The sequence below is a fragment of the Aythya ferina genome (genome assembly GCF_964211825.1).
Source record: "Aythya ferina genome assembly, chromosome: 2".
NCBI classification, from domain to species: Eukaryota; Metazoa; Chordata; class Aves; order Anseriformes; family Anatidae; genus Aythya; species Aythya ferina.
The window spans coordinates 21,408,479-21,426,117 of record NC_140297.1 but is presented as its reverse complement, the minus strand read 5'-3'; the positions used below and the strand labels follow the sequence as shown (position 1 = coordinate 21,426,117).

The following is a 17,639-nucleotide window of genomic DNA, read 5'->3' as shown; positions in this document are numbered from 1 at the left end:
ACATGGTGGGCCATGGCAGGGTCATGCTAACAATCAGGTAGCATAGGCATTGGTTCAGACTTCTGCCAGAACTCTGTTTGGTTTATTAATACCAAAGTATTCCCACAACCTCCTTTCTGTGTCACGTAATTAGATGTTTTCTTTTATTATGTGTGGGATAGGATATGAAAGGAGTAGCGGACAGACAGCTTGAGACACAGGAATTACACAACTGCCTAAGTACAGAAAAATTTACATTTACTTACTGCTAAGTGCCAAATTATTTTATACTGTTTATTTATTTATTTAGTTTTCTCAAGTGTTCTGTGTGTCTTTCAAAATTGAAAGCACAAACACATTTTGAAAGCTTTGATTATACCACCAGTACAGCAGCCAAAACTAGGGAATCATCAGTAAAAGCAACAAAGCAGAAGTATGTGATTTATTATATTTATTTCAACAGGAGTCCTCTCTGGTGACTAGTCATGATTGTTCATAAAACATGTATTCATCTATTTGCTTCAATAGCACAAAATATACACTTTTAAATATCAGATAACTAAGTAAGAGAAAGCACTAACAAAAAGTATATTTTTGTGTTTAGATATTAAAAAATGGCAAATTGGAGTCATATCTCATAGGATTAATTCGGAATGCCGATCAACAGTTTAGGTAGGTATTCAAGTGTTAGACATTAGAACGGGCTGCCCAGGGAAGTGGTGGAGTCACCATCCCTGGAAATCTTTAAAAGACATTTAGATGTAGAGCTTAGCGATATGGTTTAGTGGGGACTGTTAGTGTCAGAGGTTGGACTCAATGATCTTGAGGTCTCTTCCAACCTAGAAATTCTGTGATTCTGTGATTCTGTGATAATTCATAAAATGAAGTTTTGTCCTGCCAGAGTTCCTTCTGCAGGGACACCTGAAAGGGAGTTAAAAGCAGTTTTGGAGAGATATATTGCATATTGAAACGTGTGCTCTCCCTTGGCTTAACTATTTTGTAAAATCACTGGTTTAAATGGCATTTTTATAAGGAATATCCATGCTACAAATACATAGATAAGATCTGTTAAAGATGAAGGTAATTTTGTTCTTGGACTTGGCAGGCAGGATTTTTTTAATCTAATGTTTTTTAATCCTAGTTTAAAATCAAATTATAGACAGACTCAGCTGTAAATATTTCAAAATACATATTTTTAGTATATAAAAATATATATATATATTTTTTTTCCTGAACTGCCTGTGAACATTGTCTGATCAACAGCTACTGTGTGGATTTTTATTGTTTTTTTTTTTCAGTTGGATGGATGGGAGCCCAGTGTACTATGCAGCTTGGGCAGCAAATGAACCCAACTTTGCTTATCATCAAGAAAATTGTGTAGTCTTAAATAAAAAAAATGGTGAGTTACACAACTTTTAAAAAATATATATTTTTATGGGTATAATTCTTCCCATGTTTGCTAAGTATATTTTGTCAACTTTAATCCATTCTTTCCCAGTAATCTGAGGGAAAATATACATAATGAAGTGTAGTCATTATAACTGAGGTTAACTGAGGGGCAACATTTGCCATAAGAGATTTGACATCGATAGGGATGCAAGGATAAAACAGTCATTGATTTTTCAGCTGTACGAGCAGTATGTTCTATTCAAATCAATAGCAAATTTTTCTTTCAAAAAAATAATCAGGGAGTATTTAGCAAAAGAATAGAACATATAAGCAAGGACCTAACAGACATATGGAGTTTCACATTTAGTTGTGTTTTCACTGTGAAACTGTTACTTTCCACTAGAAGGTTTAAATATAACAAAGCTGTTTGTGGGTTCACTCAGAGTCACCATGTCAGCCGTATCTTATGGCTACTACAGTCACAGCAGGATCAAAGTCCTCCTGCAAGCAGTGATGGAGGTAGAGTCTAGCTGAAGCACACAGTCTTACATTCCCAGACAGAATGCCTTCAATGCTATAAGCATGGAAGTGAGTTCAGTTTTCCACAAATTTCTGTCTTTGAATCAATGTCTTATTATCTATATTTAAACTGATTTCAGGTTTGTGGAATGATGTCAATTGTGGTTTTTCAAATGGCTTTATCTGTGAGAGGCATAGAAGTTTTATAAATGCAACACTTGCTCCAGCAGTAACTTCACCTCCAGGAGGATGTCCTGAAGATTGGCTTTTATTTAAAAATCAGGTATCGTAACATGCATCTAAGTGCAATGATATTTGTCCTTGAGAAGATACCTAAAGCTACACAAGGGGTCTTTTGTATTCCAAATATCTTTTGACAGGGATTATCCAAAGTCACGTTAAAAATTTAACCAGCTACCTAATTCTTACAAAATTAAATCATAATTATAGTTATAGATTTTTTTTGAAGAGTATTAATCTGAGATACACTAGAAAACTGTTACATAGTATATACTAAAAACAAACTAACAAAAAAAACCTACAACTGAATTCAACTGAAAGCACCAATTGTAGTGTACAGTCAATCATTTGAGCTGGGACAAATCAGAAATAGTGCCTGATTTTTCCAAACTAGCTTCAATGTAATATACTTTCCTCTCCCTAAAAGGGAAAAACTCTGATGAGCTTACTAACCAAGGGCTCTATTTTCTAACATAAAGAATATTGTGTTGAAAGCACCCATATGCCAGTACAGTGTTGTGTTGTTTTTTTTTTTAAATTTTAATTTTAATTTTAATTTTAAACTTTCATTTTTTACTTTTACTTTTACTTTTACTTTTACTTTTATTTTTATTTATTTTTATTTTTATTTTTATTTTTATTTTTATTTTTATTTTTATTTTTATTTTTATTTTTATTTTTATTTTTATTTTTATTTATTTTAAGATTTGTTAGAGTTATTTTCCGCAAACTGAGTATGGCATTCTCTGAGAGTGCTACCGGTACAGCAGAGAGGAGAGGGCACATGGGGCACACTCATAATTGCCAAAACTATTGCCAGGGTGAGTGTGTATTGGTAGTGTGGTGACTACATGACTATGCACTTTTAAAGAAATCATAATATACATTTATTTTTAAGAAGCCATCATACATCTCCATTTATAAAAGAGCTAGTAAATGGGAAAGGCTGAATACACACATGAGAATACCATAGGCCAAAACTACTTTTCAGAAAGTTCCGATGATTTCACATGGAGTCCTGGGCTGGGCTTCTCCAGAACAGTTAACACATTAAGTTCTCATCAAGCTCCTACCATGAACTATAGTTTATAAAGCTTATAATTTATAAAGGTCTGTTTGAATTTTGTTGTGACATTCAGAGTTCCTTTCAAAAAGATATGGTATGGAGTAAATTTAAAAAGTATGAATGGTTTTGACTTGGTTACAGAGCTGAGCCCCTGCTAGCTCTAGAAAATTCTCTTCTTGTATGATGGGGCTAATTTCTACTTAAACTGGTGCAATGCAAACATAAATTCCATTTGGTGTCACTCACTGATGGCCTAACTTGTTTTTCGTAGTGTTACAAATTCTTTGGTTCTTCCTATCAATATTGGCATACTGCAAGTAGAGCTTGTATCAGCCTTGGAGGACACCTAGCTACCATAACAAATGAACAAGTACAAGGTATAGTACAATGACCCTTTAGGTAATAGCATTTATTCTGTAGACACTGGTCATTTTCTGCAAATAAGAATATGGCAAAAAGAGACAGCATGTAAATACAAGTATTTTATAATACACATACTTAACATGAGTTATATGGCCACAACACAAAACATTTTTTGAAGAACTAGAACTATCTATTTCATGCTAATGATGCTAAAGGTTGCTTCCTCCCATTCCATGCAAACTGCTTTATGTTATTTGTAGGGTATTAATTACCACAAAATAAAAGATCCAGATGTAGTGTTCATAGAGTTTGACACCAAGAAAAAGAAAGGAACCCATGGTCTGCTTTTGCCAGAAACAGAAAAAGATACTTTATTATACCTCTCTGAAATGACTGCCTAAATTCTGCAAATTAATTCAGCAGTACAATGTCAAATGAGGGCACTTTTTCACCTTAAGTGCATTTCTGGGCTTCCATTTGCAGTTCTGTCAGTCAGTCGGCTCATCTTGAGGGTTGAACTAAAGGAACTCATTAGACAAAATGGCAGTCAGGCAACTTTCTGCCTTTCTGATCTTGCTTTATAGTTCCAAATACTTTCACTCTTTGAGACTTTACATGGGCAAAGGACTAGTATAATATTGACATAATAAATTTTACATAATCAAATTGGGTACAGTTCTGATCAAATGCTAATTTAAATGCATTTAAATTACTTCAACAAAATGAACAAAATGCTTAAAAATTTGTTTATGAGCTGATGTCTTGACTGATGACATGACATGTTCACCTTTTTTTCTATTTTTTTTTTTTTTCCAGCTTTTCTCACTTACCATTTGAAGGATGTTTTTTATGATCCCTGGATTGGCTTGAATGATGTACTCAGTGAACTCAACTTTGTTTGGGCTGATGGAAGGACTGTCTCTTATACAAACTGGGCTCCAGGTTCTCCAAAACTTGTAGAACCCATTTTGTTTGACAGCCTACGTCCAGAAGATGGTCACAATCGGTTACAGGTAAATATCACTCAGAGTTTACAATGAAGTTAAATCTGGAGAGTAATATCACTTCAAGTAAACATCTCATGTTGCTTCAGACTTTGCCTCAGCCTTTTCTCCAAATTGTATGTGTATCTTTAAACTGGGATTAGAAATACAGTGTTTTAATTTTTGGGTCTACAAGCTAACTCAGAGCACAAGAGAATAAGATATCGTTGTAAGATTGCCAAAGAATTTGTAAGTATTCTGGGACAGAATGACAGATAGAATGTTCTTTTTTTTTGTAGTAATTTTCTGTTCATTTTGGAGAAAATGTAAATGTAGAATTCAAATTTTAGAAGTTATCATGTTAGAAACATTTTCACATGTTTGATAAGTTAAATCATTTTTGAAAAAGGAGAGCATGCAAGAGTTCATTTTTTTTTCTACTTCTTTCACATTTAAAATTGTAACTGAATTGTGAAGAGTTAATAGGTATAAATTATTTTTAGGTATCAACAAATTTCTAAAGCAGTTATTACCTAGGTCAACCCCATAATGTTGTAAACAAATTAGCTTTCTACAAATTTGAACCACATTTATTTCCATACCTTCCTTTCAAAACTTACCTTTCACTTTCTATGTCACTATTCTACTTGCTGTCCAACCATCCTTCATTTTGCTATTTACTCCTGCAGAGAAGTCAGAAATAATACTAGAGAACCAGCTAAATCTGCACCTCAGCCAATTCATTCTGCTTCTGCTCATTATATTCTAGTCAAAGGTGTTCAGAAAGACAATAGGATACAGCACAATACATTGACTAAACTTCACTACAGCTTTAAAAATACTCCTGGGAAACATACAGAAAAAAACAAAACACACACACAAATAAACAAACCAACCAATCACCACCACCACCACCAAACAGAATACACTAAGTTACATTCTAATTCTCTTCTTCACCTTGAACATATTCTCTCCTTCAGAAAATCCTCTTCTGAAAGATCCTGGAACAGGTTCCGCCAGGGAACTGGTCATGGCACCAAGCTTTCTGGAGTTCAAGAAGTGTTTGGACTGATTTTGGGGTAGTCCTGTGTAGAGCCAAGAGTTGGACTCTTTTTGTGTCCCTTCCAACTTAGGTTATTTTTTCATTCTATGATTTCCAAAGGAATGAAATATTATTGAAAAATAATATTTCATATATTATTGAAAAAGTTGCTCAAGCTTAAAAAGCAATTGCCCATCTTCTCTACTGTTTCATGATCGGCTTCTTTTCTTCTACCTAATCTTCTTCAGAGTAAGACCACAAAACCCACTAAACCAGGCATTCCTAAACTTTTTATATGGCAGCATAGCAGGCTGTTGCAGATTGTAACTAATTTGAAGTTCCAGCTTCTAAAGCACTCAGCACTTGATCTTCTATAAATAAGAGATATTCTAAGAACTAAAGTTGATGATAACTTACTGTCAAGGATCATCAGTTAGACACATCTGTAAAGAATAAGCACTATTTGTCTTTGCAAGCCAAATACAAATCATGGCCTTCATTTTTATTTTACTTTTTCATTTTTATTAAAAATATTAGAGCTGTTCATTGAGACAGAAAGTGTGACAAAGTTCTTGAAAATAACAGCATCTTTCAAATATGTCTTCTTGAAAATGATTATATGAATAAGCTGGTTGAAAAGATTTGCAAGACAATACCAAGGTGGAGCTGTCTATAACAGAGGAGGCCAGAAAGGAGAGAAAGGGAAAAATGGAGGGTGTTTCCAGAGCTGTAATAAAAAACCCACAATGTCAGAATTCAAAGAAAAAAAAAAAGGCTGAAACTTCACAGGGTTAGAATACTTTGTTTTATAACTTCTAATACCAATGGATGCTCATACTCCTTCCCTTTCTCCAACAGTATGACTGTGTTGCTCTGAAGAGAGGTCCTCCTGATAATACAGGAAAATGGAGTGATGAGCCATGTTATAAATCCAGTGGGTATATATGCCAGAAGAATAGTGGTGAGTTCTGTATCACTAAACTTGGGATTTATATCACAAAGATTAATATTAACTTTTTATTTAACATGCTTTATGTTACAGTTTGTTTGTTTGTTTTTAGGTAAAATATCAATAAAACAAGAGCCCCTCTTTTATCTCAGTGCTACTTAGCAATCTTGTGGAAAAGCGAATTTAGGAAAGCAAATCAGAAGTTAGAAAAGCAAAATGATCTTATTTTAATAAGTTTAATTAAATAGCTAAAAACCATAAACATAATTACATAATTTAATAATAATCTATAGATATGTAAGTGGTAAGTAAGTTTTACATTCAAATAAACCTGACAGTCATGAAGATGATAAGTCACAAAGAGTATTTTGAAAAAGCAGAGCAGGTGTACTATTTTTGATTCATGGTATGAAGTTACCTCTGCTATGTAAAATTCTGAGAATTTACAACAGTACCAAGTTCCCAGAAGCTGAAAATGTATTTCTTTCATCCAGAAAGCTCATTGCTGTTTTGAAGTTATCTGTTACTTAAAAGGAATTAATGAGAAGATCTATTGAGAACTTCTATATGAGAAGGTGTATTCAAATTAGCAATTTTCTAGTAGGTTCATAAATAATATTGTTATTCATTTGCTCAAGTCAAATATATGTTCTCCATATATAACTGTTCTTGTGCTTTGTTTTTCTTTTCCTTTATTCCTCCAGATCCTAAATTCTTTAAGTCTTCAGCAACAGTGTTGGATTTTGCTTTTGACCATTCTGATGGCATTAGCTATTCTGTCACTCGTTCTAGAATGAACTGGGAGGAAGCACAAAAATTCTGCAACAACAATGCCTCGGAACTTGCCAGCATTTTAGATGCATATAGCCAGTCACTGTTGTTCTTAATTGCACAGGAATATGGAGAGCCTCTGTGGATTGGTCTTAACAGCAACATGGTAAGAACACATGCAATACAGATAGTTAAGCTGACACAGAGGCTGAACTTACTGTATGCTTTCATCTTGAAACCTATAGGAATTTCTGCCACTATACTGCAGAAAACAGCATATCAGTGCAGTACCCATCTACATTGGCATTCACCAAAAAGGATGCAGTGGAGACTTTAACAAACTAAGAACTCTTTAAGTGTTTTAGCAGAAGGAAATACTCCTGCAAGCCGGTATTTAACAATGCTTTGTATGGTTTGTAGTCATTTAGAGGGTCTTGATGATAAATAGTGAAAACTCCAACATTATCAGTTTATTTTAATCTAAAAGATATACTAGGAACAACATGCATGAGTACATTCTGCCCTCTTCTCATGTGTTTTTTTACCTGAGTCATCAGTGACATAATATCTCTGGTTGCATATGAGAGATCTGTGAAGGAATGGTTTTGATATGTGTATCTATGTTCACAAATAATTCCAGAGTAGCATTACTCTAGTCGCAATAGAAAAATACAATTCTGGACAGAATCAAGGCAAAAATTAATTAAGGGAATCTTTAGTCTATATGATATAACTGTACATATAAAGCAATGGATATATGTTTTCATGGTGTAATTGCTCCCGTGAAAAAATTAGAATATAATGGGAAAAAAAGAAAACAACAAACTTTTCCATCTTTGAGACATATAGACCAGCTGTATGACAGGGGAGGTGAACATTTGGATGGTAGGTGTTATTTTTGACATGCTACACTCTTCCCCATGAATCACAGTCATGATAACTACAACCAAAGCAATGGTGATCAGCACTGCTTATTAAGAACACTTCCACCCACACCATCCAGGCCTTTTCATGGTGGTACCAACATGACGGTGGTAAACGGAACAAAAAACTAATTTGTGCCTTTACTTATGTCCCCTTTTTATTCACTTCCATTTCCCCAAACTTGAAAAATTGTTCTGAATTAATGTTAGATACTTTTTGGAGGGCAGAAAGAAAATTTGTTTGTGTTCATATTTGTGTATAACAGACACTGCAAATCTTCTTGCAATTAGTGTTTACAAGCACAAAAAGGTGGCAATAGTAAGCTGCCAGGCAGAGAAGGACCTGGGAGTATTGGTTGATAGTCGGCTGAATATGAGCCAGCAGTGTGCTCAGGTGGCCAAGAAGGCCAGCAGCATCCTGGCTTGTATAAGAAGCAGTGTGGCCAGCAGGGCTAGGGAAGTGATCGTCCCCCTGTACTTGGCTCTGGAGAGGCCGCACCTTGAGTACTGTGTTCAGTTTTGGGCCCCTCGCTACAAGAAGGACATCGAGGTGCTTGAGCGAGTCCAGAGAAGGGCGACAAAGCTGGTGAGGGGCCTGGAGAACAAGTCCTACGAGGAGCAGCTGAGGGAGCTAGGCTTGTTCAGCCTGGAGAAAAGGAGGCTCAGGGGTAACTTAATCGCTCTCTACAGGTAAATTAAAGGAGGCTGTAGCGAGGTGGGGGTTGGTCTGTTCTCCCACGTGCCTGGTGACAGGATGAGGGGGAATGGGCTAAAGTTGTGCCAGGGGAGTTTTAGGTTGGATGTTAGGACAACCCTTCTTTACCAAAAGGGTTGTTAGACACTGGAACAGGCTGCCCAGGGAAGTGGTGGAGTCACCATCCCTGGAGGTCTTTAAAAGACGTTTAGATGTAGAGCTTAGGGATATGGTTTAGTGGAGGACTTGTTAGTGTTAGGTCAGAGGTTGGACTCGATGATCTTGAGGTCTCTTCCAACCTAGAAATTCTGTGATTCTATGATACCAGTTACATGACAGTCCTCTGAGTATCTTGTGTAGTGAATATGTCACCATCAGCAGCCTTGAAATTACAACATGGATTTTACTTCCAGACCAAGGGCACATATCAATGGACTGACAGATGGAGATTAGTTTACAGCAAGTGGTCCAGTGGAGAACCAAAACAGGCATTGGCATGTGTATACATAGATACTGATGGAACCTGGAAGACAGCTTCGTGCAGAGAAAAATTCTTTTCTGTCTGTAAAAAATCAGATGGTAAGCATACGTTTTAACTACAGGTTGTGGAGATTTATCAACTGTGTTAATATAATTGTTAATATAATTGTTAATATAACCAGTGGAAAAAAAAAATATTTGTTTTGCACTAGTTTATAGGAAGGCATAAGCAGCTAACTACTAGATCTAAAAATTGTCTGGAATTCTTCGCAGAAGTAAATCAACCCATACTAATCATTACCAAAATTTCAAGAAAGTGAGGACTCAATGATTTCTTATCTATTCAGTCTAGGAAAAGTCCTTCATGAAATTCTGTATCCAGTTTAAGATACAGAAAAGTTTGAAAGTAGGGTTTTCAGATGACTTGGAAACAAGAATTATAAGGAAAGATTATAACTGGGCTTGTGCAAAAGACTAAGAGAAACCAGGTAATTAATTGTTGGGAATAATTAATTCAACCAGATAATCAATTTTAATTATGAAAATGAGCCCTAAAGAAATGGAATTAAATTATTCCCTATGTCTGGTATGAGTAGGAAAAGGAGGACTTAAAGGAAACAGGAAGGAAAGCCTTCAGATTTTAACTGTACAAAAACCTTTAACACACGACAAAAATATACATAACACAAAATAAAAACAGATCAGGGAGTCTCCATCTTTAGAGGTTGTTAAGAACAGCCATGACAAACATCTGCTAGAAATGATGATATTATATATCAACTTCTTGTCACCTGTTAGCACAAGGATGAATTAAATAAACCTTTGAGGAACTTTCAAGTACAAACACCCAAACTTTCTGTGGAAGTTAGAATAAATATGATTTCACAATTCATCTAAGTATTCTTATGTTTTCTTCAATACTATGAAGATCTTGAACCATTAGAAACATTAAAATTACATACCAAATTACATCCCAAGAAGCTGTAATTTGACAAAAATCATCAGAGTTGATATATAATATCTCTGTCTACTTCAATATTCTGGAAATCTAATTTGAGAGCTGAATGTTCCTTAATGGGGAAAGAAATAGACTGTGGAAGACTCACAGGAAGAAAATGTAATTTGGCAGAACATTTAATTTTCATTCCATCTGCATTTATCTTCTCATCCAAAATCTTCCTATTATATCAGTCACTATGGAACTTATTCAAGATGCAGTTTAATGAAAAATCCTGCAAGCCATGTTAAGTCATATCAACACTTTCATAATCATAGTTTCTGTTATAAGGTTTTGATGCTGTCAAAAAATGAGACCATAGTATCAAAAGCCATTTTAAAAATAGTGGTTTTAACTAATTAGGCAAATATTTATGCCAGAAAACCAGATGGATATTATATTGATTAGTCACTATAAAAATTGTCATAAGAGAGAATCCATACTTCTTATAGACTAGTGCATCTTCCTAATCACCTTGATTAACAAATATGAAGTAAAATATATTCACAAACAAAGCCATATGAACCCAACATGCTTCATTTCTTCTCTGATGACAAACTTAATGTAATCTTTTTAGTTTTGCCTTACTTGTATAATGGGAAACACAAATCTTATAAAATTGTTGGATTCCAACTACCTGATCTCTTACCAGTAATGGCTCCAACTGAGCCCCCTCAGCTTCCTGGAAAATGCCCTGAATCAAAAGGACACAAATCTTGGGTACCTTTCCATGGTCACTGCTATTACTTTGAGGCCACCAGGAAAAAAAGCTGGTCTCAAGCTCACCAGGAATGCATGCGACTAGGTGAGTATTGTGTTTTAGAAGGATTAAAGATGCAATGAAATAGATGAAATAATGGGTGACATTGCTAAGAAAGTCTTAGATTACTTTAAAACTTCAAACAATGCTTTTAGATTGCTTTTCTGAGAAAACTATATTTATGCTGTCTCGCAACAGAACTAAACCTTGTCAGATACAGGTTTATCAAAGGCATCTTTGATTTCTCAATTACCAGAAGGAAAAAAAAAAAAAAAAAAAAAAAATCCCTACTATTTTTATGAGAATTTGTGATTGGATAGAGAGAAACTTAATATCCCACAGAGGCACAGACTGCAGTTACCTTCCTTTCCCTAAACAAGAGGGAATCCACACTCAGCATGAACTAGGATATAAACTAGGAAAGTTTTTCTTGTTATTTCCAGGGCACAGTTTATCAATTGGATTTGACTGGCTGGACAACAAATGAGATGGAAGAGTCACTTGGCTTCCATGAACCAGTAAAACACATTCAGCTGTTCAGCTCCTTCTCTGGAAAAGTCCCCACTGCTATGTGTGATCTGCGGAGAAGAGATGTAGATTAAAGGAGAGATGACACTACTACACATCTCTGATTTCACAGTTAACTGAGAATTACTGTGAAACAGAATATATTTCAGTGCGAGTAAGAATAGGAAACATCCAATATATCAACACCATATTTCTGAGTGATACTCTTTTAATTGCAAATACCCTGATAACCAGAATAAAAGATCATAGTTGGATGGTCCATATTCTAGATTCCTATGCTTTTGCCTACACACTACCTGGGCAGGCCAGGAAGGTGATTATTTTCTGATGAACACAACACAGCTTTGTGCTGTTAGGATATATGACAAGTATAACTCAATTTCTAGACATCTTCACATTTCTAGTAGCACAGTGCTGCTAAAATGCTGCCTAGCCACTGGCAGGTGACAGCTGGATGCATGGTGCTGACAACATCATATGTATCACATTCAGCCTACCTGTAGTTTGTGGTGTGGTTGGACCTGTCCAAAAGTATTGTAGGAGAGCAATTTTTCTTCTCTCAATTACCTAAAGACTAAACAAAAATTCCTCTCTTCATACTGACTGGCATCCACACAGTTCAGAGTCCTGCTCAAAATACAATTATAGGGATACAATAACCATAAAAAGATTACTGAACATTATGTGTAAGAATCAGTAATATCTTTTAAGAGTTTTTGACTTAAGCTGCAAGAAAATGAGACATTGTGATGTTTTTTGTTAATACTTTTCAGTTGCTGATTTGGTATCAGTAGGAGACTATACTGAAGCAAACTTTCTGGCAGAAACCATTAAGATTCTTCATGGAAAATCTCCGAACTTTTGGATAGGGCTAAAGAAAAATGACATAGGTAATATCTTCAATATTTAATCATATATTCATATTTCATACAAAATGACTATGCATTATATTAAGAAAGCAAACTTGTGTATTTGAAAATATAAATATATATCAAACATATGTTTATTTGAAAGCAGGTTTACATACACTTAGAACTGTAACTGAAACATTAATCTACTCATACAATATTTTTTTTTATTTTCCCTATCAAAACCTGTTCTATCTAAAACATTGTTTTATATGTATATGCTCATTTTAAACGTCAGGACAATGGGTATGGACAAAGTCTGCAGTGGATTTTGTCAGCTGGCAAACTGGAGAGCCTGCAAACGAAAGGTTTAAAGACTGTGGAGAAATCTGTGCATTGACTGGGCACTGGAAAAGCAATGTCTGTTCTTTCAGAAAAGGATATATCTGTAAAAAAGCAAAAAGTAAGTAACATTTCTAATACACTGTGACTATTAATGTCTTGTAATATATTTAAACTGTATATTGTAGAACATGTAAAAATGTAAAATATTACAGCTTTAAGTGCAAAACCAATAAACTACAATAGCAACATTCAGTTGCCAAATACTGAAGAACAGGATACAAATACTTGTCTCAGGATCATCCCATGTGGCTTCTGACTGCCTCCTCACAAGTCTGCAGCTCCTGCAAGTCCTATAAAATCACTATCAGCCCCGTGCTACTCTCATGCATACTTCAGGTATCTATGTTTAGCCAAAAGAATGGAGGGACACCACTCATTTTTAATAAAAAGAATGTTTTCCTTACAATTTTTCATTAATTATCATGCAGTCTAAGTTCAAAAGCAGTGAGTTTTCTTTCATTTCAACTGAATATATTCTCAGAAAAATCTTGTTCTGATGAGTGCAACAAAAACTCTGTCTGATAATAAATGCCTGATTTGGCACTTACTTTCATTACTATCATTTGAACTGATAAAATACCTTATTGTGGCACTTATCATGTGGTAGAATTATATGTGACATCAGTGTGGCAGAATCAAGTTTAATAAAATGCTAATAATATCTTGATACCAAAATGATCACCTGCAAGAAAATTCAAGGGTTTTATTACCTAAGGAGACTAAATGAAAGTATTTGAGAACATGAACATTTTGTTTGGTAAACTACATATTTCTGTTCCTCTTTCCCTTACTTGATACATTTAGGAAGTACAATTGAAATACGAACCAAATCCACAAGGAGTGGTTGTTTCCAACAGAAGAAGCTAAATTCCTTTTCAGCTCATGTAAAGTTCCTCATGATACATTCCTAACACCTTAATTCAGGAAATGTTTCCTGTTCCAGAAAACACCTAAAAAATAATATAGATCCCATGTTTGTTTCTTCAAAAGAAACATATTTGAAAACACTTTTGGAAGTAACAGAAAACTGACTATAATTTTATTTCTTGTTGGGTATCTTGACTGAGGAGGTCAGATGCTTTTAGAAGAAAGTGCAAAGCATTGTATTAGAGGTTACACACGCTTAGCTCCATTGCCCTGGGAGAGCAGGTGGATTTACAGGTAATTCTCAGGAGCATCCAGACTTTGGAATTTTAAATTGCCTCATTTTTCTAAAGCATTCAGAATAAACATTTTCTTTTCCTTCCAAAAGCTCCTGAAAAGACAGCGATGTCACCAGAAAACACAGGTAAGTAGACTTCCTGTTAAGTAGAACTAAGGAGAAACTCAAATATAACAAGAAAATAATTATATAGTTTCTAAATATTGTTTTGGAGAGTATTTAAAAATAAAAATAAACTTAATAAACTTAATCTGTATCTTGGTACAGGAAATACAAGAGATTCTGAATTAAATTGTTTTATGATTAGACATGTTTAATTATATTTTATTCAGTTTTGATGGTAATAACAACTTGTTGAAGGGAAATTCTAATGCTTATTGCGTTCTTCTGATTTTTAGTTTAGTGTGTTTTTTTGTTTGTTTGTTTGTTTGTTTTATGGATTCTGAAATCTCTTAAAATCAAAGGTGTTGAGGTGTTGATTCCATTTCATCCACTTACAGGAGAGAAAATGGAGGAAGCACTTTCCACTGGCATTATATGGCTGCTTGTTGTACTAGCCTTTTCTATAGTTGTAGCTGGAATTATAGTTTATTTCTACTTGAGGAAGAAAAGACAAAACCAACCATATATTTTAACCAGAATGAGTAGATCAGAAGCAACTGTGGATATACAAGGAAAAGATGCACGTACCAACATGTAGTCTGACAAAATACCCATATGTCCCAAATAACGAAAAGCAATCTGTGCAACTCTCAGTGGAATCTTAGGCCAGCTTTGCATTTTCTTACCCAAATAATAGTCTTCTCCCATCACAGATATAAATTTAATGGATTTATTTAAACATATTCACATATATATGCATTCCCTCCAAAATGCCCTCCAAAGTGTTAGAGTTTCTGCTGTTTCTTTAAGGGGGAGTACAAATACATTTTTCACATAAACGAACATGGCTAAAAAGCTGGCTCCAGAGGTGTCAGGACAAAACTCTGACTGATGTTTAATATGTGAAATTGCTTTCTTTAACTCATTTCTCCTTTTTGTATAAAGAGGAAATCATTAATCATATCTTTACATGATTTTTCCTGCTGTATTGCTTCAGTTATGATGAAAAACTGCTCGTTTCAGACTTGCAGCTTCACCACTTATGATACTATTTTTTCATTCACGTAAAACCCACTATAAAACCTACCTTGATGAACTCAATATTCCTTTGTTACCAGAAAATAAATATATATATGGAAAACAATTGAAAAGGCTCTTGTATTCCTACTTCTAGTCTGAGCTTTGAGAACAATTATGTCATTTTCTATAGCCTTGCATTTTTGCAGTTTTCTGTAAATATAAGCGTTTTTCCAGCAGGTACAAATTAATAATAAAAATACAATATTAGATGATTCTGTTGGGTATTATTTTGGTAATGATGCTTGCAGTATGCAATAGAGATGCATCTTTTTAAATCTAAGAATGTATAACAAATGGCTATCTTATACTGCATTACGTAACTCTCCAGTTTAGAGAAATAAAATCACTTGTGTATTTCTTGAAACTGAATTCTTACATTTTTGTTGTAATATCATTTGATAATGTGCTCTACAAGATTCAGAGTTTCTTCAACTGTACACAATAGAGGCATTTTCCTCAGGGGCAGTCTATTATATCATATTTTAAGACATGCAACAACTCTGCTGAGATACGGAAACACCTTGCTGCAAGGTTTGGGGGACAACTGTCACTAGCAGCCTCAGCAAAGAAGTGTCTGGAGGAAGAGAGGAGCTTCTACCAAGTATCTACAAGGGGAAACAGATGCTCTCCTAGGCCCATCTGTAAGAGCTGTTGTCAGGATTTCTTAAGCTTAAAGTCTCTGACTGACAAAAAGATGATGCAATTAAGGCTCTCTTTTAAAGAGAATAAGTTGTATGTGTGGAATAGGTTTCTACACCTATGTCTTGAGAACGCATTTTATTACCTCTACTATTTACCTTTCATCTGGATAGCCAGTAAACAATAAAGTCCCCTAAGTAAAAATATTATTGTTAGCAACTTAGAATGGAAGTAGCTCCATCAGGAATACTTTCTTGAGCTGTTTTATCATGAGCAGTCTTAAAACATGGGGCGCCCCTGCTAACTTATGTTTCCTTCTCAGCTTTCATTTTTTCCCCCTGCACTCCTTTGCTGGATAGACACACCTTACTCTACAGCTCCGTCTGAGTTTGTAAAGGGGTCTTTCCAATCATGGATATTGAAGGACTTCTCAAGACGGTATGACTCTTCCCTTTCTGTATGTCTGCATGACATTACTTAACCAAGAGACATGATAAAAAACCTGACACCACTGCCACCAAAATTATAGGTTATTTAAAGTAAAGATAAAAATGCAGTAAATAAAAAGTAATTTTACAATTAAAGCCCTTTGAACACTTTGTAAAACTCTGAGATGAAAACCCTTAAAAAATAATAACAAACTCTAACTAAACCCTAAATTACTACAGCAAATCCCATAATACCAACTCACTGCTGTTCTCAAGAGGAAATAGGAAATAGCTCAGAGAACTTTGGATAAAACTGGAATGAGAAAAACACCACCTGCTTCCCATTTAGATGACTGAAGATTAAATTGTTTCCTGGTATGTATTACATCGATCTGGGAATACAGTTACACTTGCCTTTTTGGATGAGCAAATAGGGAAAGTGCTTTTCCTGTTCTATACTTAAAACCAATATAAGCTGCTGGGTCTTATGGTATATATGTCCATCTCAGTGAGCCCCATAATTTAAATTATCTTTCTTAAAAAAAAGACAGCATTTTTAAGAAATGTATAATATAGGGCTCTATTTTTTTTTTTTTTTTTAAGTTATTTGCAGGTTTTATGGTCTGTACCTGTGAAAATTAGGAGCTCATAGTAGTGGTGTTCTGGTGATCAAATTCAGCACAGCCTGGGAGCTCCAGGGAAGGAGCCTGGCTGGTATCACCACCACATGGGAAGAAAGAAGAGCTTGATAGACATGCTGCTCTGCTTATGCCAGCTACCTGTGTATTCACATGAATATCTTTTGATATAGATTTTTACACATTTTTATGTACAGATACTTTGTAGTTCAGTTCAGCATCATGTCTGAACAAGAAATGGACATGATCATGGGGCTAGGCATAATGTATGTTGCTGATATCTCTGCAAGAAACCAAAAAACTTCAAAGGCTGATCTATGACTTACAGAAAAGGGAATGACAGAAAGCACCCTGGTGAGAACAGCAGTGAAAATGGGGCAGAGTGAGCCAGAGCTGCAGTGCCCGTAACTGCGTAAGGGACTGAGAGGAAGGCCAAAGCCCTGCCCCAGACCTGCTCATGTGAAGCAGGCACTGTCATCATTACCCATTTCTTGCAGTGTGGAACAGCATCATTATAGCAAAGAAAAAGATCATTCAATCAAATGAGACAAGCCACTGGACAGAGATCTTGGTGCCCAAGCCCTCTGACTCCTCTACACTTGTCTTTCAGACTGGTTATTGGAGATGAATGTTGTACAGGGCCGAGGAGACCCT

At 35.1% G+C, this 17,639-nt stretch overlaps 1 protein-coding gene across 3 annotated transcripts in view; it reads left to right on the top strand.

Annotated features, from left to right (window-relative positions):
- Positions 1–15,644, top strand: part of LOC311431472 (macrophage mannose receptor 1-like) — a 34,477-nt gene extending 18,833 nt beyond the window's left edge. For 2 of the 3 annotated variants that reach the window (XM_084508974.1, XM_084508973.1), the window contains 13 exons: positions 584–651; positions 1,278–1,378; positions 2,028–2,170; positions 3,465–3,570; positions 4,373–4,569; positions 6,440–6,542; positions 7,235–7,467; positions 9,332–9,497; positions 11,048–11,200; positions 12,457–12,573; positions 12,830–12,994; positions 14,189–14,224; positions 14,599–15,644. In XM_084508974.1, coding sequence (XP_084365100.1) covers positions 584–651; positions 1,278–1,378; positions 2,028–2,170; positions 3,465–3,570; positions 4,373–4,569; positions 6,440–6,542; positions 7,235–7,467; positions 9,332–9,497; positions 11,048–11,200; positions 12,457–12,573; positions 12,830–12,994; positions 14,189–14,224; positions 14,599–14,798 — 1,788 coding nt within the window. In that variant the 3' untranslated portion in view covers positions 14,799–15,644. Of the gene's footprint in view, positions 1–583; positions 652–1,277; positions 1,379–2,027; positions 2,171–3,464; positions 3,571–4,372; positions 4,570–6,439; positions 6,543–7,234; positions 7,468–9,331; positions 9,498–11,047; positions 11,201–11,598; positions 11,739–12,456; positions 12,574–12,829; positions 12,995–14,188; positions 14,225–14,598 lie in introns of those variants that run through there. The other variant, XM_084508975.1, reaches the window with a different exon arrangement.
- The last annotated feature ends 1,995 nt before the right edge of the window (positions 15,645–17,639 follow it).